Consider the following 24,754-nt stretch of genomic DNA (forward strand, 5'->3'; position numbering starts at 1 on the left):
AATAATGTGCATGTGAGGGTAATGGTTTATTATATACATAAATTTCAAAATTGTTCCTGGTTCATATCATAGAAATTAAATATCAACATTTCAGTTAACAATTTACACAGCAGAGATAATTCAGTCTGAATAGTGTAGCTACCAGTTGTACTAATTAAGCATTTAAGTATTGTTCATGTAATTATGAAGTTTCTTAACAGAATAGATATTTGAAACTTGTTTTTATTTTAAGTAGATACGGCCAGGTGGAAAAGTTTTCTCTAGTTTTAAAACTTCAAGTTTCATGTCAAATTTAGTTTTCTGTCAATACCATTTCTTCTGCCACTAGATTGATTTATCCAGCAGACACATTGGTATTTTCTAGATATAGGGTTAGGGTGAGGACACAAAGATGGAGTCACCATCCCCAGTCTCAGGTTGTTTGAACTCTAGTAATAGAACGAGAAAACACGCATAAAGATGGAGCTCCTTTGTAATGAGTGCCGTACATAATAAAGTCTGCGGGTGTTCAGAGGTGGGAAGAGATTGATTCCAGTGGGGATGATTCGGTTAGTAAAGACTCATGATAGAAGGCACACAGTTGATACTGAATAAACATGTTCAAACTTACCTCTTAGGGGCTGAGGCTATAGCTCTGTGGTAGAGTGCTTGCCTAGTATGTGTGAGCACTGGGTTTGCTTCTCAGCACCTCATATAAATAGATAAGATAGATAGGTCACTATCCACTGACAACTAAAAAAAAATGCCTCTTCATTTTCACTGGGTTGCAAAAGATTGGATTTTTGCTGGGTGAGGTGGCACATGCCTATAATCCCAGCAGCTCAGGAGGCTGAGACAGGAGGATCATGAGTTCAAAGCCAGCCTCAAGCAGAAAGCAAGGCTCTAAGCACCTCAGTGAGACCTTGTCTCTAAGTAAAATATAGAATGGGGCTGGGGATGTGGCTCAGTGGTTGAGTGCCTCTGAGTTCAATCCCTAATACCCGCCCCCCAAAAAAAGTGCCGCATAAAAATGATGACTTTCAATTCTCAGTCATTTGCATACCATTTTTATGACATTTGCCATATTTGCATGTTACCTACTTTATTCAAATCTACTCTTGTTTTTAAATTTGGTGCATTCTTACTCTACACAATTGTTTTGAACTTAAAAGGTTTAATGTGCTAATGTCTTTTCCTAATGCACATTAAAAAGGGAAGGAAAAAAACCCCATAGCTCCAGAGACTTGGGAGGCTGAGGCAGGAGGATTGCAAATTTGAGACCAGCCTTGGCAACTTCAACTTAGCAATACCCTTTCTCAAAATAAAAAAGGCTAAGGGCTGGGGTCGTGGCTCAAGCGGTAGCGTGCTCGCCTCGCATGCGTGCGGCCCGGGTTCGATCCTCAGCACCACATACCAACAAAGATGTTGTGTCCGCCGAGAACTAAATAAAATAAATATTAAAAATTCTAAAAAAAAAAAAAATTAAAAAAAAAAAAAGGCTAAGAGCTGGAGATATAGCTCAGTTGGTAGAGTGCTTGCCTTGCATGCACAAGGCCCTGGGTTCAATCCCCAGCACCACAAAAAAATAATAATTAAAAAAATAAAAAGGTCTAAGGATAGAGCTCAGTGGTAGAACACCTCTAGTTCAATAACTAGTACCACGGGGTGGAGGTGGGGATGGGGATAAATGAATATGTATAAGTTTATAGATACATACTGTTTGAATACATACTATTACATACACAGTACTAGCAATAAATTTCCCATACTTAGGTGAATATTTGATTGGTTAAGTTATTGTGGTTTACCAGGAGAGTAATCGGGGTCTGAGCTAGAGTGGTGATGAGGTTATGGCACTGAAGATGGGTATTTGGAAGAGCCTGACCCCTAAACGTAAGAAGGAAAAGTCAAGGTGCCTTTTTTTTTGTGTGTGTTTGCTGGGGATTGAACCCAGGGCCTTGTGCATGTGAGGCAAGCAAGCATTCTACCAACTGAGCCATATTCCCAGCCTTAGGTGCCTGGTTTTAAAACTTGAAAATGGTGATGTTAGAGATGTAAGGAGGTCTCGCCATTCTGGTTTGGGGAGCCAGGGGGAAAAGGAGAGAAGAATATATCAAAACATTGGCAGGTATCCAGGTAAAAAGATGTTGAAGCTCAAAGGGGAGAGCTTGATGTGAGAGGTTTGGGGATCCAAAAGGGCATAGATAGTTTAGGGCATGGAAGCACATTACAAGCATAAAGGACAATTGCAATGCAAATAGAGTTAAAGAGGAAAATCATGTGTCGAAGAGAATGCCAAATGGAACTAGTTTTAGTTTTGGTCCTTGCCTTGAAGAAGTTTAGCGTGGGATTCAACTTAGCAATGCCCTTTCTCAAAATAAAAGGGGTTCTTAGTGTCAGCAGATAGGTTGAGAAATAAAGGTGATTGAAGAAAGGTCATTCATTGATACTCTAATAATTCAAGGGTACATTTGAGCATTTAGGTCCCAGGGGGAGAAACCATATTCAAGGGGCAGAAGAATACTGATGGAAAGAAGGTGTATAGGCAGTATGGATAGCTTATAGCAGTATTGCCCGTTTGGCAGTGATGGTTAGTATAGTGGTAGTCAGTAGCCGTATGTGGTTGATAAGCACTCAAAATGTGGCTAGGCTAGAATATGAGAGAGCTAAAATTCTCATTTATTTTTAGTTCATTTCAATTTAATTAGCCACATGTGTCTAGTGGTTACTCTATTGGACCAGTACAGTTCTAGACATTTAGTATTTTGAGCAGAAGTTGGCTTTGGTGCAGAAAAAAATATTTCTTAGAAAGGAAAGAAGAGAATAGAGATTGAGAGAAAAGGGAGGTATTTCAGCTTTGGTAGCTCCTACTTTATCCCATGGGCAGGACTATTGTGAGCAAAGATAGCCCTACAAGCTGGGGCAGTGGAATAAAACACAAAATACCATGTAGTGCCCAGTGTTAATGAAAATCCCTCTTTTAATGCTCTGTATCCTTTAAGGAGCCATCCTTTATTACTTGAGCCTGGACTAGCTGTGAGGTTAAGGCTAAGCATCGAACCAAAGCACTTGGCCCCTTAACTTCTTCCCCTCCAGGAACCACAGGCTATTCCTGTAGTTTCTTTTTTTTAATTTTTTTTTTTTTTTTTTTTTAAGAGAGAGGAGACGAGAGAGAGAGTTTATTTATTTATTTTAGTTTTTTTCGGCGGACACAACATCTCTTGTTTGTACGTGGTGCTGAGGATTGAACCCGGGCCGCACGCATGCCAGGCGAGCGCGCTACCGCTTGAGCCACATCCCCAGCCCCTATTCCTGTAGTTTCGATGAGGAACAAAGTGTGGCTGAACCCAGGTATCTGAAGGGAAGGAACTGACCTGCTATGTTCCGCAGGCTTACCTTAGCCCACACCAGTTTCCTCCTTTCGTGGGATATTGTTCAAATATTCCCTGGCTCCAGAGGATGATTCTCTAATAGGGCATTGCTAAACTACCAGACCCAATGGGTTCTCTGCTTTGCCTTGTTTTGTGTTGCTTTACTGTTTCCTGGGACCCAAGAACCTTAATGAACTAGTATCCAATCCTGAATTTCCAGTTATTAGAGCAGAGTTCAAAGCTAAGTTCAAGGTGAGATGACAACTGACATTTGTCTTTCGGACCTTAGTTTTTAGGGAACTCTGCATTCTGGATTTATTTAGTAAAGCAATAAAATACTCACACCCCACCCCTGTGTCTCTTTATTTCTTCCCTAAATGGAACAAAACCCTCATTAACCAAGCTGTTTTGAGGGATAAGATCTTAATAATACCCTTCTTTCCTGAGACAGGAGTGGGAATCCCACAAACTAATGTGGACATAAATGAGATCTGTGTATAATATGACGTCACAGTATGAAAAATGAGAGTTCACAGGTTTATCAAGGATGCAATAGCAATTAGACTAGTGCAGCCCCAGGAGTCTTAGAGTCTATAGACTAGTACTGTGCTTCTCAATGGTAAGCTTTGTCATTTAGGGTAGGACAATTTTTTTTTTTTTTAAAGAGAGAGAGCGAATTTTTTAATATTTATTTATTTATTTTTTAGTTTTCGGCAGACACAACATCTTTGTATGTGGTGCTGAGGATCGAACCCGGGCCACACGCATGCCAGGCGAGCACGCATGCCAGGCGAGCGCGCTGCCGCTTGAGCCACATCCCCAGCCCCATAGGACAATTCTTGAACATAAAAATGACCCTGCATATTTCTGTCCCCTGGCTAGTAATTACCTTAGAGCCTTCCGGTCATTGAGATAGTAAAAACCTATCAGTATATATTTCCATATTCTCCGGGAGAGATGAGGGGCAATGAGAACCACTGGTTCTTAGCCAGGTGGCAGTCATCTGTAGTCCCCAGCTACTCAGGAAGGAGAGTCAGGAGAATCACTAGAATCCAGTAGTTTGAGGATAACCTGGGCAACATAACAAAACTCTGTTTTGTCTGTTAGAATAGAAACAGAAAAAAAACCACACTGGTTTAATGGGTGGAATTTTAAAAGTCCTAGGGGCCAGGAGTGACGGTACATGCCTGTAATCCCAGCCACTCAGGAAGCTGAGATGGGAGGCTGAGACAGGAGGATTGCAAGTTTGAGGTCAGCCCCAATGACTTAATAAGGTCCTAAGAAGCTCAGTGAGACCCTGTCTCAAAATAAAAAGAGCTGAGGATATGGCTCAGTGGTTAAGTGTCCCTGGGTTCAATCCCTGGTACCAAAAATGTGAAAAATAAAAAAGCTCCAGGGAGGGGAGTTGTAGCTCAGAAGCAGGATGTTTGTCTAGCATGCTTGAGGCCCTTGGTTCAGTACTCAGCATTACAATAAAGGAAGTCTACCCTGTTTTCTGCCTCCCCACAACTATTCCTATTGGGGATTCTACCCAGTCCTTACGCCTGATAGGCAAATGCTCTGCCATTGAGGTTTTGTTTTTTGAGACAGTCTCCCTAAGTTATGAGGCTGGCCTTAAACTTGCTCTCTCTCTGCCTCAGCCTCCTAAGACTGAGATTATAAGCATGGGCCACTGTTCCCAGACCTAATTTTGCTCTTAAATGTAGTGTCATTCCTTCTCAGGCTCTTTTTATATATATGCATGCTTTCTGTGTTGATAGTGTGCTGTTGTGATGGGCAAAAGGTGCAATTTATGCAGTCCAGAGGGAGAAATAAAGAATGTCCATGTGCTTCTGCCCTAGTCAATGCTTTATTCACTCAAATCATTCAATACAGTTTCACTCTTCACTCTATAGATTCTTTTTTTTTTTTTTTGAGAGAGAATTTTAATATTTATTTATTTTTTTAGTTATTGGCAGACACAACATCTTTGTTTGTATGTATGTGGTGCTGAGGATCGAACCCGGGCTGCACGCATGCCAGGCGAGTGCGCTATCGCTTGAGCCACATCCCCAGCCCCTCTATAGATTCTTATTCAAGAAAACGTCAATCCTTAATGCTAGGCACTGCAATAGACATAATCACTTCACAGCAAACAATTCTAAATTAATTCTAAGCACTGCAAACACAATTATCACGACAGGCTAATGACAGACATTTCTTCTGCATGCTAAGTTCAAGTGTCAGATCAAAAGTCTCAAGCTTTAGGCTTTAAGTCTAGCAGATGCATGCACACTCACTCAGACCACGGTGATCAGATCAGGAACCAAGGCAAGCTCTTCCTGGGGTGGAGCTGACGGCTGGCTGAGGAGAAGGTCATAGGGAGAACTTGTGGCTCTCATCAGGGTCAAGATGTGGCTGTAGAGTTGGAGAGCTGTGAGGAAAATACAGAGGATCAGCAGACGATGAAAAGTGTTGGGGTGTCAGTCCCAGGTCCTCATCAGACTCTCAGCTTGAGGGCATCATCATTGTCAGCTGCCACCAGATCTCTCTCAGTGACATCATTTACCCTGGGGTTAAAATATCTGGTCTGGTGGTCCCCATCCTGATCTTTTTGCCTTTTTCTTTTTTCCATATTGAGGTTCTGAGATCAATTTGAAACAAGCTATAAAACATGAAGAAACTTACTAATGAACTTCAGAGGCTGATATTAGAAGTAGATCAGAATTGAGTGTTTTAAGATGTATCTGAATTCCCCATAACTCAATTCCCCCATAAGGTGTACTCAGAAAAAGCCAGTGGACTTGAGCACCTTACTCTTTGTATCAGGAATGATTTGAGTTATAAGAAAAAGCATTATGGTAGCATAAATAAGTATGGGATTTATTTTTGTCACTTAATAGGTCTAGCTATGAATGACTATAGTCAAGATATAGCTGGAGTTTCTTTGATTCTCTTAAAGGTTAAAATAATTAGCTCCCATTTTTAAGGCAAGAAGGAGAGCTGAAGTTTTCTAAGAAGTTCCCAGCAGATTCTTCCTCTATATCTCATTGGCCAGAACTGGATCCTGTGATCACCTATAGCTGGAAAGGAGGATGAAAATAAGGAGCAGAGTAGTCTTTTTTTTTTTTTTTTTTTTTTAAGAGAGAGTGAGAGGGGAGAGAGAGAGAGAATTTTTAATATTTATTTTTTAGTTCTCGGCGGACACAACATCTTTGTTGGTATGTGGTGCTGAGGATTGAACCCGGGCCGCACGCATACCAGACGAGCGCACTACCGCCTGAGCCACATCTCCAGCCCCAGCAGAGTAGTCTTGATTGATGTACATCAGTAGTAGATCTTTGCATGGACTAGGCACACTGTTTGTTTAGAAAATAAGGGAAAATTGGATATGGATTGGATAGGCCTCTTACGGGTTTATCACACAAGAAAAAGCATTTGTCTGGGTACAGTGGCACACACCTGTAATCCCAAAGAGTTTGGAGGTTGAGGTGAGAAGATCTTAAGTTTGTAGCCAGAACATAGCGAGATGCTCAGTAACTTAGTAAGACCCTGTTCTCAAAATAAAAAAGGGCTAGGGATATAGCTCAGTTGGTAGAGTGCTTGTCTTGTATACACAAGGCCCTGGGTTCAATCCCCAGCACCTCAAGAAAAGGTGGGGGGCTGGGGATGTGACTCAGTGGTAAAACACCCTTGGGTTTAATCTCCAGCAAACCCCCCCCCCCAAAAAAAAATGTAGACTTGAGTGGGTGGGAATATTTATCCCAATCTGCTATGTGTAATGTTGTGTTGAATGCTTTTACAGCAAAATGTTCAACTGTCCCGTTTCCTTCAAACCCTGGTTATTATTAATGCATTTCTTCTAAGCCAACGCATCTTCCCTCTTTGCCCTGTTTTCACTTGTCTCAGTTTCTCAACCCAGGGAAATAAATACAGTGAAGGAGGTAATTTTTTTCTCCCTCAAAATGTTGTCCAACCAACTTGTCAGTCCAAATTTCTGATTTCTCTGTTGGTCTTTCCACCAACTGACTGACTCTTGCTGCCCTCTGTCTGAGTCCTCCTTGCATCCATCCTACCTTACAGATGCATGTTACATATACCAACCAGCTAGTTGAAAGACTCAGATTTACTTCTGGTACTTTACTAACCTTCCCTTTTTCTCTTTCTCCTCCTCTTTCTCCTCTCCTTCTCTTGTTTTCCCTTCTCTCCTCCATTGCTGCTGCAGAGCGTCTCTACAGCCAACTTGAGCGAAACCGCCTGCTTTCTAATGAGCTGAAGCTAACGCTGCATGATCTGTGTGACTGATGGGCAGGGCTCACAGATGCCCAGTAAACCACTGACCTGGACCCCAGCAAAAAAAAGCTGATTGTCTTTTAAAAAGTTATTATTTTGCCCTAAGCAAGTTGCTTTTTAATTGGGGCAGTTAGAACATTGTTGATTTCCTAACCGAATTGTTAAGTTAGAACAGTTGGATACTGCATTTTTATCCCTTTAAAAGAGATGATGAGTTATGAAGGAAAGGGCCTGAGATTTTAGTGAAAACTTTTCTCCCCTTTCACTGCTGCTCTTTCATGTGTGCACTGACTATAGGATATGTTCTTTTGCATGGATGTTTTCTAACAATAAAGAGACTGACTTTACAAGATGTTGTAACTGCTTCATCTGCAGGCTCAAGGATGGGCCCTTCCGACTGGGTGGAAAAAAGGGAAGGGAAAGAAGGGTGTGGGATATGAATATGGATCTTTGTTGCCATCACCTTCTCTGAGTGAAGGTTTGAATATTTTCCTCCCCTCCATAGAGCACTCAGGTTTGCTTGCTTAATAGATGAGGTGCTCCTTGATGGTTAGCCACCAGTTTTCTTCCTAATATTTCCCCTCTTGCTTCCTTTTCCTGGTTTTATGTTTAATTGCAAGTAACTTGTCACAGGCTAGTTCTGGCTAATGGCTCGGCAAAAACTAAGTATATGTCTAGATAGTATTCTTGGCTTTGTTTTCTTTGGCTTAGCCATGAGGGCTTGTTTATTTATCCCACCAACTATTTCTTTCCCCTTTACTTTTTAGAGAAAACATGTAGTACATGAGGATTTCCTATGCTCTTTTCAAGTTGAGATTCTGGTGTTTCACTGGTAGAAATATGTCCATCCTTGTTTGCAACGGTTAGACTGCAGTGAACCTTTTCAAGCAGATATTTGTTCCCTGCACAAAACCTAGAAGAGTGGATGGCTGAAGCTTCAGGCCTGCTCCTTCAGTGACTGAAATTGAAAGCCTTGATTGGGTGTGGGAGGGAGAGGAAATGGCTGATAAGGTCCTCCACTCCCTCCCCCAGGAAGTACAGCTACTTAGCAACTTTGCAAATTCAGTAGGCAAGCCAGGGGCCCTGCACAAACCCAGCGAGGCAATAGCTCACTGTTGTGGTTGAGAAGGCAGCTGCTTTCTTAGTCTGTAGCTTCCCTGAAGCAGGACCAAGTCCAGAGAGTGAACAGACCTGGAAATTTACTTTTGATAACTTCTCTCCTTTATCCCCACTAGATAAGCTGAAATGCACCAAAGAGGAGCACCTCTGTACACAAAGGATGCTGGACCAGACTCTGCTTGACCTGAATGAGATGTAGAGCTCCCCAGTCCCGCCCTGCTGCTGCTCCTCCCTCTGACCCTGACTCCGCCTGAGGCCAGCCAGCCCGAAGCTGACCTTGAAACTGAGGGCTGATCTTTTAACTGGAAGGCTGCTTTCTCCTTTCAACACCCCCTCAACCCCCTACCCCCCTTGTCTTTTTCACCAAACTGTCTCTGCTTCTTCCCAGAGATTCCAGCTGGGCTAGAGGCTGAGCACCTTTGGGAACAGCATTTAAGGGAATGTGAGCACAACGCAAAGTGTCTTTAAAAGCATGTTGTGATGTACACATTTTGTAATTACTTTTTTTGTTGTTACAGTAACCATTTGTAAAACATTCCAAATAATTTCATAGCTCTGAAGCAGCAATCTAATTCCCTTCTCACTTTTGGAAGGTAACTTTCCAGCCTAATCCCTATTGCCCTCTCCGTAGAGGAGGAAAAGAGGAATGGGCCTGCCTTACTGAGAGCCAAACAGAGCCCAGGGAAAGACTCTACTATGGCAAACCTCATTGCTCTGTGCAAAGTACTGGCCAAACCAGAAAGGTGATTCCAAGAGGAGTTAGCCAAAAAAACAAAAACCTTGCTATTCAGGTTTTGTTTTATTTTTAGCTTTAAGGTATCTTTAGACAACTGTATTCTTATTTTTTACTTTTTTTCATCAGAAATGACCAAATTAACATGGTGAGACCTCTGAGACTTTTTGTTTTTCTGGTGCTGGGGATTGAACCCAGGGCCTCGTGCTTGTTCGGCAAATGCTCTACCACTGAGCCATATTCTTAGCCCTGAGACCAAATTTTTCTCCCATCTCTACCCACTTCCCAAGTGTTCACAGAATGGATCATGGGCCCCTTAATCTTGCGTGACCACTTAATTGCTCTCCTGCTTGCTTGAAAAAAAAAAAAGAAAGAAAGAAAAAAATTATGTTTTGGCCACTGATTTAGCCATATGAACTCATCTCATCACCCTTTTCTGGGTCTGAAGCTGCTGTATCTAAAAGTGCCATCTCATTGTGCTTTGTATCAGTCAGTGCTGGAGAATCTTGAATAGCTTATGTACACAACTTTTTAAATTTTATATTATTTTGAAACTGCATCTTTGGGGTGGGGTACCTGGCCATCTCGTCTGGCTGTGAGAGTCCTGCAGTCTGGGCTGGCAGTGTGCTGATCTTTCAAAGTTTCTTTCCCAGCCCAATCCCCACTTTTTTAGGTGAGGTTTCGTGAGGTCTGTTAGGTGTACATCCTGCAGCTAATTGGCTTAAAATGTATTCTCCTTTGTTGTGGTCTCTTTGGGGCCAGTTGGGAGAAAGACAAACAATAGTGCAACTGTTTTGATACTGAATATTGACAAGTGTCTTTTTGAAATAAAGAACCAGTCCCCTCCAAACTTCAGATCTACTTGAGTTTTATTTATTAAACCAAATGTGCTTTTTTCCACAGGAGCTGTGAGGAAAATCAGATCTCATTGGGTGGTAGCAACAGGATTTAACATAGACAAAGACTGGCTTCAAAACATAGCTCTCAAAATTCCTAATTGTATTTCCTGATATAAATCATTTAGGGTTGTCTTGTAAAATGGGGATAACATGTATTGTCAGGGCAAAGTGAAGATTGGGAATAAAGTGTGTAGTTTTAGTAGACTGTTCCTAGGCGAGTCTTTCAGTTAATACCTTACTGGATATTTGGAGAAAACACATTAATTTAACAAGTGCTCCCAAAGTATTTGCTTAGAGACAGGCTGTATGAGTGGATGGCTTTCAAAGCTGCCTTTGAGACTGGCATTTCCTGCACTCTGGCCTTGAAGTGTGATGTGTATCTGACTTCCTAGTTAAAATTACAGAGCTCCCTTGACAAAGTCCAGCTGTTTATAGACTGGAAATTTTTCCGTTTACAGGCATAGAACAGTACTGACTGGAAATTATTGCAAAAAAAAAAATTTTTTTTTTTTCAATCTAGGAGCCAAATAATGGACAACGGAATGTGAAGTTAAGCTTGGAGAAATGTTTGTTATACATTTCTGCTTGTTCCTTACTATTGAAAAAACCTGCCGTACTTTTTTTTTTTTTTTTTTTTTTGCAGGGGGCGGGGTGGTTTTCTGGGTATCAACACCTCCCACCCCGGCCTTAAGCAGGTAAGCACGCGAGGCCAGCACTCTGAGCTACACTCCCAACACTGCGAAGTGCAAATCTAGGAAGGTAGCCCTTTAAGTTCCTAAAACTTCAGCAAACGTTGGGGAAGGTCTAAGTGTTGAATTCCCACAATTCCCAGCCGGCCAGATATCCCGCCTCCTGTTGACGTAGAGCCTTCCGATTGGCTGCTGTGGCTGCGGACGCGCCGCTCTGGTGGTGCGGGAACCTGAGGCCTGGCGGTCGCCATGATAAACCTCGGAGCCACGGTGCTCCTTTGCCGCGTGCCTCTCGGTCGCCTCCTGTGCCTGTCACTGGCCTTGTTTGGGACCCTCGCCAACAAACTTAACGTGCCGCAGGTGTTGCTGCCCTTTGGCCGGGAGCCAGGCCGGGTGCCTTTCCTGCTGGAGGCACAGCGGGGCTGCTACTTCTGGTGAGGGATGGTGGGGTCTGTCCTCACGCACCCCGTCCCTCCTAGCGAGGACGGAGCGCGGCTCCGGGAGATCCCACAGGAGGGCTGCGCGGTCGCCTGGCGTGACAGGCTCACCTTGTGCGTGGGGTGTGCCAGAGCTGTTGGGTCAGGAAACGGGCTGGTTCCGGGAGGGAAGGCCCCCTGCGGCTGCTCCCCACAGAGGGTCTGGAACCCCGCGGAACCAAGCGCTTTTCCTGGGTTAACCGACCGACTTGGTTCAGTCTGGAGCAGTACTGTTGTCCCCAGTTTATGAGGAATCCGGCGCTCGAGGCCACAAAGGGTAAAGACCATCTGGTGTGGAGGGGAGAGCTGCCCGGGACAACTTTGATGTTGTTCGCCTTTATTCAAGGAGCCTCGCCGGAAATTTGAGGACAAGGGGTTCTCAACTCTGGAATACTGAGTGACCTTGACTAAAGATGGAAAGACGTGGTTTTGTGGTGTGAGAGAAGAACCTATTAAGTTCTGTGGTTATCCAAGCAGTGAGGAAACCCAACCAAAGTGAGCTCTGAGACACCAGAGCATTCATCCTAAATGGAGTAGATTTCCCTTTACTGTTTCTTAAAAGAAGCAATGGGGTGTTTTCCAAGAATTCACCTTTCATTTTATGAGGAAGTAGGGGAATTAGGCTTATAAAGTGACCCAGTGTGATGTATTTCCTGACTTAGAGGATGATGCAAGGAATCTTCCCAGAATTGAAAACTATTTCTTCCATCCAGAAATATTAATTAATTTTTTTGGCATTTTGTGTTGGATTCACACCTCATTATTTAGCCAACTTTTCCATCTAAGATAGCAGCCCAGTTTCTAGGATTAGAAAAAATCATTTCTTAAAGTATGGGAAAGTCCTGTCTCTCAGAAATGTAATCAGTCCTGGAAATATAACATCAGTGCTATTTTTACAGATGGAGGGAAGAATTAATTTTAAAAATATTTATATATTAAAATGGAATGCATTACAATTCTTATTACACATATAGAACATAATTTTTCATATCTCTGTGTACAAAGTATATTCACACCAATTCGTGTCTTCATACATGTACTTTGGATAATAATGATCCTCACATTCCACATTTATAACCCCATGCCCTTCCTTTCCCCTCCAACCCCTATGCCCTATCTAGAGTTCTTCCCATGCTCCCTCGCCCCATCCCACTATAAATCAGCTTCCTTAAATCAGAGAAAACGTTCATCGTTTGGTTATTTGGGATTGCTAACTTTACTTAGCATTATCTTCTCTAACTTCATCCATGAATTAATCTTATTTTAACATTGATCTTATTTTAAATTTTGAGGGAAGAATATAATTTAGGGGACATTGCACAAAAGATCACTGGGAAAAAGTTCTGATCATCTTTCCCATTTTGATCCTGTGTCCCTAATCAATGTTCCTACTTTATTTATTTATTTTTTGATACTGGGGATTGAACCCAAAGGTGCTTTGTTGCTGAACTACATTCCCAGTCCTTTTTATTTTATTTTTTATTTTGAGACAGGGTTTTGCTAAGTTGCTGAGGGTCTTGCTAAATTGCTGAGGCTGGCCTCAAACTTGCCATCCTCCTGCCTCAGTTTCCTGATTCCTGGGATTATAGGCTGGTGCCATTGTGCCCAGCAAATGTTCCTACTTTAAAGAGTGTCATTTAGTTTGCCCAGTAGTATGTGAAATGGAAGACCTATAGAAATCTCTTCAAAAAAATTAGCTTTGACCCATGTATCTTACACTCTGAAGTATTTTGTTCTGGCAGGCATTCCACCCATCATGACGCAGTAACTGTTGAGCCTTTATATGAAAATGGCACCTTATGTTCCCAAAGAGCTGTACTTATTGCTGAATCTACCCAACCCATGCGCCTCAGCAGTATTATTCTTGCTCGAGAAATAGGTATGTTGAGAGCAAAAACTGTAACACTTTGGGATAGAATGGTCTGATATCTTGTATAGATGAGTAATGCAAATGGTATTAGCGTCGGATAATAAGAGGTGGAAAAAGGAATGCCTGCAGTATAATCCCTGATTGTGGCATCATATCTGACTTTTTTTTTTTCCATTTTGGTATATACAGCGTCTTTCATGGTGTCTTATACCATGGAAATGTTAATTGTTTGAATCAATATAGGGAGGAGGAAGTAATCATCATCTAGAACCAATTTAGGTGGTAGGTCCGAAGCTAGAATAGAATAAGGGATAAGGCAATACAAAGATCAGGTGTGGTAGTGCATACCTAAAACGCCAGTTACTTGGAAAGCTGAGCCACAAGGATCACAAATTGGAGGCCAGCATGGTGAACTTGGATCCTGTCTCAGAATAAAAAATAAAAAGGGCTGGGGTGTAGCTCAGTGGTAGAGCCCCTCTAGGTTTAGTCCCCCCAAAAAACTAAATCAAAAGTGGGGGTTATCAACATGAATCATTGGCATCACCAGAATCACATGAGAACTTATTAGAAACGTGAATTCTCAGGCTCTGTCTCCAGTCATCTATATCAGGAGCTCTGGGGTAGGCCTACAGGCCTGTGTTTTAATAAGTTTTCTCGGTGGTTGTTTTTATTTTTCCTTTCTTTCCCCAGATAATTCTTTTTTTATTTTTATTTATTTACTTATTTATTTGTTTGTTTTTTCCAAACCCAGGGCCTTGCACATGTTAAGCAAGCACTGTACCACTGAGAACCACGTGCAGCCTCTCTTTATTTTTATTATTCATTTGTTTATCTAAAAATTTATTTTTAAATTATTTATATATTTTTTTTTAAGAGAGAGTGAGAGAGGAGAGAGAGAGAGAATTTTTTTTTTTTAATATTTATTTTTTAGTTCTCGGCGGACACAACATCTTTGTTGGTATGTGGTGCTGAGGATCGAACCCGGGTCGCACGCATACCAGGCGAGCGCGCTACCGCTTGAGCCACATCCCCAGCCCTTATTTATATATTTTGTAGTCACTGGGATTGTGTGTAGTCACTGGGATTATATATTTGTAGTCACAGTGACTACAAAGCACACACCTGGCTCCTATTTGGGTATTGAACTCAGGGGTGCTTAACCACTGTCTGACTTTTTTTTCTATTTTTTAAATTGTATGTATTTATACAGGACCTCTTGAGCATATGCTACCACTGATTACTCTTACTACCCCTGCCTCAGGTCATTTTTATACATAATAAAGTTTGAGAAGCCCTACTGTATTCTATTTTAGGCTAGAGCTCTCAAGAAATGCTATTTTTTTTTCAAATCAGGACAGGAGTCTTGGTATCCCTGCATTTCTAGCACTTCATGTCCATTTTTTTTTTTTTTTTTTAAGAGAGACGGGGTGGGGGGGAGAGAGAGAGAGAGAATTTATTTTTAATATTTTTTAGTTCTCGGTGGACATAACATCTTTGTATGTGGTGCTGAGGATCGAACCCGGGCTGCACGCATGCCAGGCGAGCGCGCTACCTCTTGAGCCATATCCCCAGCCCTCATGTCCATCTTGATAGACTGGAAATATCTCTACAGCTTTTAAAATTCATTTATTTATATGTATTTTTTGCAGTAATAGGGATTGAACTCAGGGCGTACATACAATGTTAGACAAGCATTTCATCACTGAGCTATACCCCAGCCCTTTTATTTTGAGATATGGTGTCTTTATTTATTTATCTTTATGAGGTGATGAGGATTGAATCAGGGCCTCACATGTGCTGGGCAAGCGCTTTACCACTGAGCCCCAGCCCCAGCCCAAGATATGGTCTCTTTAAATTGCCAGTTTGGCCTCACTTGTGCACCTCCTGCTTCCTCCTCCCAAGTAGCAGGGGTCACAGGTATGGCCACTGTCCCTGGCTATAATGCAGCATTTCTTAAAAGAATCAATTTTAAAACAAAAACAAAAATGCCTCTAAAACCTGCTCTTTTTCTTTTTCTTTCAAGTACTGGGGATTGAACTCAGGAGTGCTTTATTTACCACTGGGTAACACCCCCAGCTCCGTTTTTTTTTTTTTGTTTGTTTGTTTTTATTTTTTGGAACAGGGTCTCAGTGTTGCCCAGGCTGGCCTCACTTGTGATCCTCCTGCCTCAGCCTCCTAGTTACTGAGATTACAGACCTGTACCACCCAACAGAGCCTCAAAGCTACTCTTAAATTCACTTTGCAGTTAGATAAAACTAATCTCTTTTTGTTTCCAAATTGCTAGCACCACCTTTCCATCCCTCCTCTTAACTTTTTGGTTTCTAAGAGGCAAGAGTCCTCTGCTACTGTCCACCAGATTTTCTTCTAAATACCAATACTAATTCTACAAATATTGATGCTGGTCCTTTTAACATTCTCATATGTGCTGTCAATGATAATTAAGTCATGACTGCTGCCTGACTAATAGAAATTGTAAGATGACATCAATTATAAGATGAATCTTAACCAAAAGAGTGGCTCAACAGTAGAGCGCCTGCCTATTCTGTGCAAAGCCCTAGCTTTGATCCCCAGCACCACAAAAAAACAAAACAAACAAACAAAAAACAGAAACAAAACAAAATCTCAACTTCATAGATGTTAAAATATATAAAAAAAAAATGAATGTCTAAACTGGACATGGTAGCACATGCCTGTATTTTCAATGACTCAGGAGGTTGAGCCAAAAGAATTACAAGTTCAAGGTCAGCCTGGGCAATTTAGGGAGACCCTTTTCAAAATTAGTAAATAAAATTGGCTGGGAATATCACTCAGTGGCAGAGTTTCCCCAAGTTCAATCTCTAGTATGGCAAAAGAAAAATAAAAGTACTGGGCTGGGGTTGTGGCTCAGTTGTAGAGTGCTCGCCTAGCATGTGTGGGCACTGGGTTTGATCCTCAGCACTGTGTAAAATGAGATATAGATATTGTATGTTCACCTAAAACAAAAAAAATATATGTTTAAAAAAAAACGAAAAAGGTACCTAAGAATCCACAAAATATGAAGAAAATTCTCAAAGATGAGTCTTTGTGACCATGTTATATGAACTAGCTACAAAGGATAGAGGGATAGAGGACGATATAGTGATCAGAAGCAGCAGCATTGAATGGTCACTTAGCTATGTTTTTTTTTTAATATATTTTTTTTAGTTTTCGGTGGGCACAAGATCTTTATTTTTATGTGCTGCTGAAGATCGAACCCAGTGCCCCCTGCATGCCAGGTGAGCACCTTACCACTTGAGCCACATCCCCAGCCCCATGTAGCTATTTTTAAACTATATTAATTCATGCTGATATCAAAAGATTCAGACTGGGTATGTGGTAGAGCAGCCCTGGGTTGGATCCCTAGCACCACACACACACACAAAAGATTCATTCACACAAGTACTAGGAAAAATGTCAAATATGGCTTCAATTTTAATTTATTTGACTTATAGAAAATATTTCAAAACTAAGTACATTTCAGTAACCTTTCCCTGGTGCATACCTGTAATCCCAGCAGCTCTGAAGGCTAAGGCCCGAGGATTACAAACGAGGCCAGTCTGAGCAATTTATCAAGAGCCTTTCTGAAAATACAAATAATAAAAAGGTCTGGGGATGTAGCCTAGTGGTAGAGCACCCCTGGGTTCATTCCCCATACCAAACAACAATCATCTCCCCTAATTGTACTACTAATATAATTGTTCATATAGATGACGCAGGCTTATAATGATAAATGCCAGTATCAATGACCTACCAGGGACATTCCTATCTGAAGGGAAATGGGCAGTCTGAAAAGGGTGAAAGACTTCATTTTCAAAGGGAAGAACATGCCCAAGAAAAATTGTTCATTCTTTTGACAAATATTCATTGAGTTACCTGCTCTTTATAAGGTACCTATGAGGGAAAAACATTAAGCATCCCATTGGTGTTTAGGTACCTCAAATCTTATTCATGAGCCAGGCTTGTAATACCAGTGACTCAGGAGGCTGAGGCAGGAGAATTGCTAATTTGAGGCCCACCTCAGCAATTTAGCAAGGCCCTATCTCAAGATAAAAAACAAAAAGGGCTGGGAATATAGCTCAGTGATAAAGAGCCTCTGGGTTAAATCCCCAATACCAAAAAAAATTAAATAAATAAAAGAATTTTGTTCCAGATGATTTTTGATAATGTTTGGTAAGGAAATCAAGTGGCTATGACAGATGATGATTAAAGGTAAGAGACCTGAGTTGGGCATGTTCCATGTTGTAAGAATGCTAGATTTCTAGATTTCTTTTGATTTTTTTTCTTTATGACTAAGTATTACCTAGATTTGAACATTCAAAATATATAGAAGATTAGGGCTGGGGTTGTGGCTCAGTGATAGAACACTTGCCTAGCCTGTGTGAGGCCCTGGGTTCAATCCCCAACACCACATAAAACTAAACAAAATAAAGGTATTGTGTCCATCTACAACTAAAAAGAAAAAAATACAAAAGATTAAAGGGTGAAATGTAAATATTTCTTCAATCCTTGTTTTCTTAGAGGCAACTTTTCTGTATCTTACCAGTAGTATTTCATGAATATATGAATATGCATTTTTTTAAGAACTAGAGGCATCAATCTTTAATAACTTATAGGCAAATGCTAAAAAATAGTTAATAATAATACAGAGAACACACATGGCTTATAAAAAGGGTTGTGGAGCTACAAATGTGAGGGAGAGATCTTGGTTTTCACACAGACACAAAAAATAAAGACTATTTTGACTGGCTGAATATGCATTTTTATAGTGGGAAATCTAGCCTTTGAGTACAGAGCACCTAGAGGAGTTTGGAGATGATGGCATAATTTTAGGTGAAAAAGTTCACATAGAGGCTGAAAATATTTGGACAACTGATCAGTTTGGATAGGAAAACAGAATGGGATTATCAGTACTTTTTGCATTGTGCACAGCACCTGGTAAGTGTTCAGTAAGTATTTACTGATTGACTAGTTGCAACAGTGGAGTATAATCAAGGAGTTGGCCTAGGCATGGTGACACATGCTGGTGGTAATCCTGGAATGCAGGAGACAGGAATCCTGGAGACAGGAGGATTGCAAATTTGAAGCCAACCTCAACAATTTAGTAAGACCCTCAGCAACTTATTGAGAACTTGTCTCAAAATAAAAAATAAAAAGGGCTAGGAGGGCTGGGGATGTGGCTCAAGTGGCCTGGCATGCGCAGGGCGCTGGGTTCAATCCTCGGCAACACAAAAATAAAATAAAAATGTTGTGTCCAACGAAAACTAAAAAATAAATAAATTAAAAAGGGCTAGGAATGTGGCTCAGTGGTAAAGTGTCCTGAATTAAATCCCCAGTATAAAACCAAAACCCAAAACAACCAAACAAACAAACAAACAAAAAAAGGAGTTGATTTGGAAGTATGGAGGTTAGGAAACACAGAAGTTTATAGTTTCTGCTCCCTCTTTTTGTTTATGGTTCTGTGTTCCTTTGGTTCTCTCAATTCTGGTTTCATTCTCTTGTTTTTTTGTGGTCTTCTTTTTTCATCTCCCTAGATCAGTTCTCCTTTTTTCTATCGCATTTTTCTTTCTTTCTTTCTTTTTTACACAGTACCTTTATTTATTTATTTTTGTATGATGCTGAGGATCCATCCCAGTGCCTTATACATGTGAGGCAAGCACTCTACCACTGAGCCACAACCCCAGCCCAGTTGTTTTTCTTTCTTATTACCCAACTCCAGTATGGACCTGAAGTATACTTCAGGACCTGTAATATGTTTGTTATATTATTTAATAAAGTTATTTGTTTACTTTTCACTTTAAAAGCAAGTAAGTTAAATGAAAATTTTCCTAATCACTCAAAATTTACTTGTAAGTCATCCAAAGTAATTGTTTTTTTCTTTAGGATCCATGGCCTTGTATTAAAAAGCTTCCTGCAATTGAAATAGTCAGATGAGTAGGCATTATGTGCACAAGGCTTTTCATATTTTTATGTAAGGTCATGGCAGCTTTTGTTCTCTCATTGCCATGTACATTTCTCCACTGAAGAAAGGGATTTAATTTCCCATTTATTGCTAGATTATCTAGTGCCTAATTATCTAGTGTAGGTATTATCTAAGCTCGCCCTTCCTCCCTCCCGCCCTTCCTTCCTTCCTTTGCCATACCTGGTACACTTCCTTAATGGCATCTACCAGCAGACCCTGTGAGATTTCAACTTCTCTTGGCTCTTGTCCATTGATTCCATGTTTTGGTTTTTAATTCTTTTATTTCAGGTTTTGTTTTTCATTTAAACATTAATCAAGTAGAAGATTATTTTTATTTTAAAATAATTTTAGAGTTAGAGAAAAGATGAAAAGATAGTACACAGAGTTTTCATATACCTTAACCCAGTTTTTACTAATGTTCCATTAGTGACCTCTTTTTACTCTAGCAGTCCATGTAAGATACTACATTACTCAGGTAACTTGTCGTGTTTCCTCAATCTCCTCTGATCTGTAACAATTTCTTGGTCACTTTTGACACTTTAAGGTCTGTTGGTCAGGTGTTTTATATAATATCTCTCCATTTTAGTTTGTCTGATGTTTTGTCTAGATTATGGATTTTTTTGGGGAAAATATCCAGATGTGAAGAGCCCTTCTTGCTTCATTATATTAAGGAGTATATGATATCAACATGAGTTACCACTGGTGATCTGAACTTTGATCTCCTAGTTAAGGTGGTGTCTCTTAGTTTTCCCCACTATAAAGTTTCCATTTTCCCCTTCCCATACTCTATTAATTAAAAATAATCACTAAGCTGGGAATAATGGCACATGCCTGTAGTGCCGACTCCTTGAGAGATGAGCAGGAGGATCTCTTGAGCCCACAATTTCCAGATCAGCATGGGTAACTTAGTGAGACCATATATCAAAAAAGAAAGTAGTGATCACTAAATCCAGCCCACAGTAAAAGAAGGGAGAACTAAGCTTCACCTTCATATATTCACTACCACAGTTTTAGGGAAGATACTTAGATATATTATGTTTCTCCTTAGGGTTTTACCTTCTCATTTTTAGCATTTATCCATGAATTTTATTATTGTGTGTTTGATGGAATTTTCTATTCCCCTTATTCTTTCTGTATTTATTAACTGGTATTCTTCTGGTTGTTTTGTTGTTGTTTTGTTTTTGCTGAGGGTGGGGGTAATGAGGATTGAATCCAATAGCACTTTACTACTGAGCTACATCCCCAGCCCTTTTTATTTTATTTCATTTTTGAGATAGGATCTAAATTGCTGAGTCTGGCTTGGAACTTGCTATCCTCTTGCCTCCACCTCACGAGTAGCTGGGATTACAGGCATATGCTCCAGCTCTTAACTAGTGTTTTTCTGAAAGAAAGATGTCTTACATCTCATGAATAATTTCTGTTATTCCTTTATTTATTATTTACATCAGTATGATTCATGGATATTTATTTTTATTTGGGGGGTTATCATGCAATGCTTCATAAGTTATTTTGTTACTCTATTTTTTCCAACTGAGAGCTCTTTCAGCTTAGCTCCTGTGTCCTTTGAACTTGCCCCTATCTTTATTTTGTTATTTATTTTTAAATATTTCCTTTTTAACTCTACAAGATGAATTAGATTCATCTTCTATTTTCCATGAGTAACCATTTCCTCAGAGAGTTATGGTTCATTTTGTTAAAGAATTATATTTAGAAACCAAGATCTGGACATAAGTGTGCCTGTTGCTACTGAAATGTCACTCCTAGGTCCTCTGAGCAGACAGAACTAGGAAATATATGTATGTGTACTAACCTCTATATACACACATATCTACATTTATTTCCCTATCTATCTGCATATCTCATCCTGTACCACAGAATTCATTCTAGCCTTTCCCTCTTGCTTATTTGCAACTTCTTTCTCAGGGAGAAAGGGAGAAACCTCACCTTCCTTACCTACAGCATATTTACTTATTTGTTCAGCCATATAGAAAAGTAATTTCAGGATGATTAATCCAGTTTTTAATGTTGCTTGTGAAAGAACTATACCATTTCCTGAAATAAGCCTATTTTGATAAACCTTTCTTGAGGGGCATTTGCCTATGTTATCTGATTAACATTTCCCTTTGATTTTTTTTAATATTTATTTTTTGTTATAGGTGGACACAATATCTTTATTTTATTTGTATATGGTGCTGAGGATCGAACCCAGTGCCTCACACATGCTAGGTGAGCACTCTACCTCTGAACCACAACCCCAGCCCTTCCTTTGATTTTAAAATTCAAAAAGCAGGCATATGCTAGGGACAGAGTTTGCCCCTGATATGTATTAGTAATTGTGGATAGTCTAGTGATAGTTATCTTGTTTTTTGTTTCTTGTGAATGAGGCTGAAACTAAAAATGTATAGTTAAAACAGCAGAATGAGGCAACCATGATAATTCTCAAATACATGGTAATTTCAATCTGGAGGGAGCATTGTTCAAATATAGCAGTAAAAACAGTTTTTATTTCATCCTTGTTTTGTTTTGTACTCTTTTAATTAGTGTTTCAGAGTTTCATTATGAGTATAATGACTGGAACCCTAATTGGTCTAATGTAGGTCTCAGGCTTTTTAATCTCATGGTCCAGAAAAAAAAATGAGAGAAAAAAAAGAGAGGTACATTGCTAGAACTAATATATGGTTGTCAATATTCTACTTTACTAAATAAATAAATTTTAAGCCTACTAACATTTTTACTTCATAAAAAATTACCACCTAAAAAGATAAGGATAAAGTTTTTATGCCTTTAAAGTAATGTATACAACTAATTAATAGTGTGATTTAAGCATAATTTAATTTTCTTACTTTTTTTTTTTTTTTTTTTTGGTACTGGGGATTGAACCCAAGGGGACTTAACTACCCAGCCACATCCCAAGCCCTTCTTTTTTTTTTTTTTTTTTTTTTAAGAGAGAGAGAGAGAGAGAGAGAGAGAGAGAGAGAGAATTTTAATATTTATTTTTTAGTTTTCAGTGGACCCAACATCTTTGTTTGTATGTGGTGCTGAGTATCTAACCCGGGCCGCACGCATGCCAGGCGAGCGAGCTACCACTTGAGTCACATCCCCAGCCCCCAAGCCCTTCTTTATATTTTATTTAGAGGCAGGGTCTTGGTAAGTTGCTTAGGTGCCTCACTAAATTGATGAGGCTGGCTTTGAATTTGCGATCCTCCTATCTCAGCCTCCCAAGTAGCTGGGATTACAGGCATGTGCCACCATTCCCTGCTATTACTCACTATTTTAAAACTCTATTTTTCTAATTTTTTCATGAATGAAAACATCATTATAAATCAGTGGTTTATGTCTTTAATTATCAACAGAAATTCTTAGATCCTGTCATTATGCCATTTTCTTCTGTGTGTAAAAGTGTCCATTACAGTCTTCTTTTCTTATAAATTTTAGAATATGCTTCGAGTATTGGAAACATTTAAAACATTAATGACTTACTGAATTAAATACTCATTTCTTTTGATACATTGAAGTGACTGATCATGAACTACGCTGTGATGTTAAGGTTGATGTGATAGACAGCATTGAAATTGTATCTCGGACCCGGGAACTCTATGTAGATGATTCACCTCTGGAACTGATGGTGAGGGCATTGGATGCTGAAGGTAAAGAACTTCAGAGGATTCAACCAAATTACCTAAAATAAAGTAATATTATTTTAAGTTTAGCTCATGGAGACAGGAGCTTGAGTGATAAAAGTAGATTGGAAATAAGACTTATTTTCCCACTTAGAGCTCATGCAGATAAGGAATTAATGATTCTGAGTATGTTCATGTATTAGCTACATTCTCACATAAACCATCCTATTAATTATCTCTGAACTTTTCTTAAATATCTAAATTCTGCTGCTGAGCTTCTGTTGATGGTCTCTATAGATGTGGGTGTGGTAGCACATGCCTATAATCCTAGTGACTGGGAGCTGAGGCAGGAGGATTGCAAGTTCAAGACCAGCCTGGGCTACTTAACGAGACACGGTCTTAAAAAAATAAAATAGACTGGGGATGTTACTCAGTGGTTGAATGCCCCTGGGTTCAATACCCAGTACCAAAAAAGAACACTTTGAATTTTTCTATTGTGTTTTCTTTTATCTTTTAATGCCAGGGATCATAAACCAGGACCTTCACACCAGCTCCACTGAACAACATCCCCAGCCCTGTTAGCTCTACTTTTTGATCAGTCTACTTCTTATAGGCCAGGAGGATTAAAATGTAAATTTGTGAAAAAGTTTGATATTTAAGTTAGTCTTTCTTGAAACTGATTTTATATTGCTTTAGATATACTATACTAATACTGTAATATGGTATTAAAAACATTTAGGGTTAAAGATATAGTTCAGTGATAGAGTGCTTGCTTAGCATGCCCAAGGCCTGCTTATTATGCATGAGTCCCTGGGTTTCCTCCCCAGCATTGAAAAAAAACTAATTTTATTACCACTTTCTTTTTAAACTATTTAGTAAAGAGTATTTTAAAAATTTTATTTATTTTTATTTATTACTAAGAATTGAACTCAGGGGCACTTAACCACTGAGATACATCTCCAGCCCTCTTTTACTTTTATAAATTTTGAGACAGGATCTTGCTGAGTTGCTTAGGGTCTTGCTAAACTGCTGAAGCAGGCTTTGAACTTGCAATCCTCCTGCCTCAGCCTCCCAGCCTCTGGGATTACAGATGTACACCACTGCACTTGGCAAGAGTAATTTTTTTTAAATCTGAAAAATGAAATATTCTGCAATCTAGTTCTTATAAAAATTTGAAATCAGAATTAAGGATGCTGGTAAACCATCAGGTAGGTAGATATAGGGTAACCTTTCTGTAAAAAGAATGCAGCATAATGTCAACTGGAACTTAATCAACTGAGTCCTGTTTATTTTCTTGCTGTATAAGAAAGCTTGTACAGTAGCAGCACTTACATTGTTTGTGTAGGGATCTTCCTCAGATATGTGTGTTTCAATTCATTAATCCTTTTATTTGTTATTTAGAAGGCATAAAAATAGCATTTTAGTTAGGTTTTCTTTTCTTGTCCAAGATGCCTGAACATTTTTGAATATGTGATTCTATCTTGTCTGCATTTGGCTTGCTCTACAGGAAATACTTTTAGTAGTTTGGCAGGGATGATGTTTGAGTGGAGCATTGCCCAGGATAACGACCCAGCAAGAGAGGAACCGTCTAGCAAAATTAGGTAAACTTGAAACCAACATAAATCATCTCACTTTGAGGGAGACATCTGCCATTGGGTGGCACACTGAACAGTAACTATTTGTGTGAATCTTGATAATCCACTGTCTGGACTTTTTTTGAAACAAATAAATTGACTAGGGAAAATGTCT

General features: G+C 39.8%; 1 protein-coding gene and 1 long non-coding RNA gene across 2 annotated transcripts in view; both read left to right on the forward strand.

Moving 5' to 3' along the window:
* Positions 1-6,483: 6,483 nt before the first annotated feature.
* On the forward strand, positions 6,484-10,329 carry LOC144249241 (uncharacterized). Its single transcript, XR_013342195.1, has 2 exons — positions 6,484-8,100; positions 8,858-10,329. It is a non-coding gene; the product is annotated as an uncharacterized LOC144249241 (long non-coding RNA).
* Positions 10,330-11,311: 982 nt separating this feature from the next.
* The window catches only part of Nup210l (nucleoporin 210 like), a 119,178-nt gene continuing 105,735 nt past the window's right edge, over positions 11,312-24,754 (forward strand). The window contains exons 1-4 of the mRNA XM_026412995.2: positions 11,312-11,496; positions 13,281-13,417; positions 22,901-23,032; positions 24,513-24,606. Of these exons, the coding sequence (XP_026268780.2) occupies positions 11,312-11,496; positions 13,281-13,417; positions 22,901-23,032; positions 24,513-24,606 (548 nt within the window). The remainder of the gene's footprint in view (positions 11,497-13,280; positions 13,418-22,900; positions 23,033-24,512; positions 24,607-24,754) is intronic.

This window comes from Urocitellus parryii, chromosome 11, assembly GCF_045843805.1.
Source record: "Urocitellus parryii isolate mUroPar1 chromosome 11, mUroPar1.hap1, whole genome shotgun sequence".
Lineage (NCBI taxonomy): Eukaryota > Metazoa > Chordata > Mammalia > Rodentia > Sciuridae > Urocitellus > Urocitellus parryii.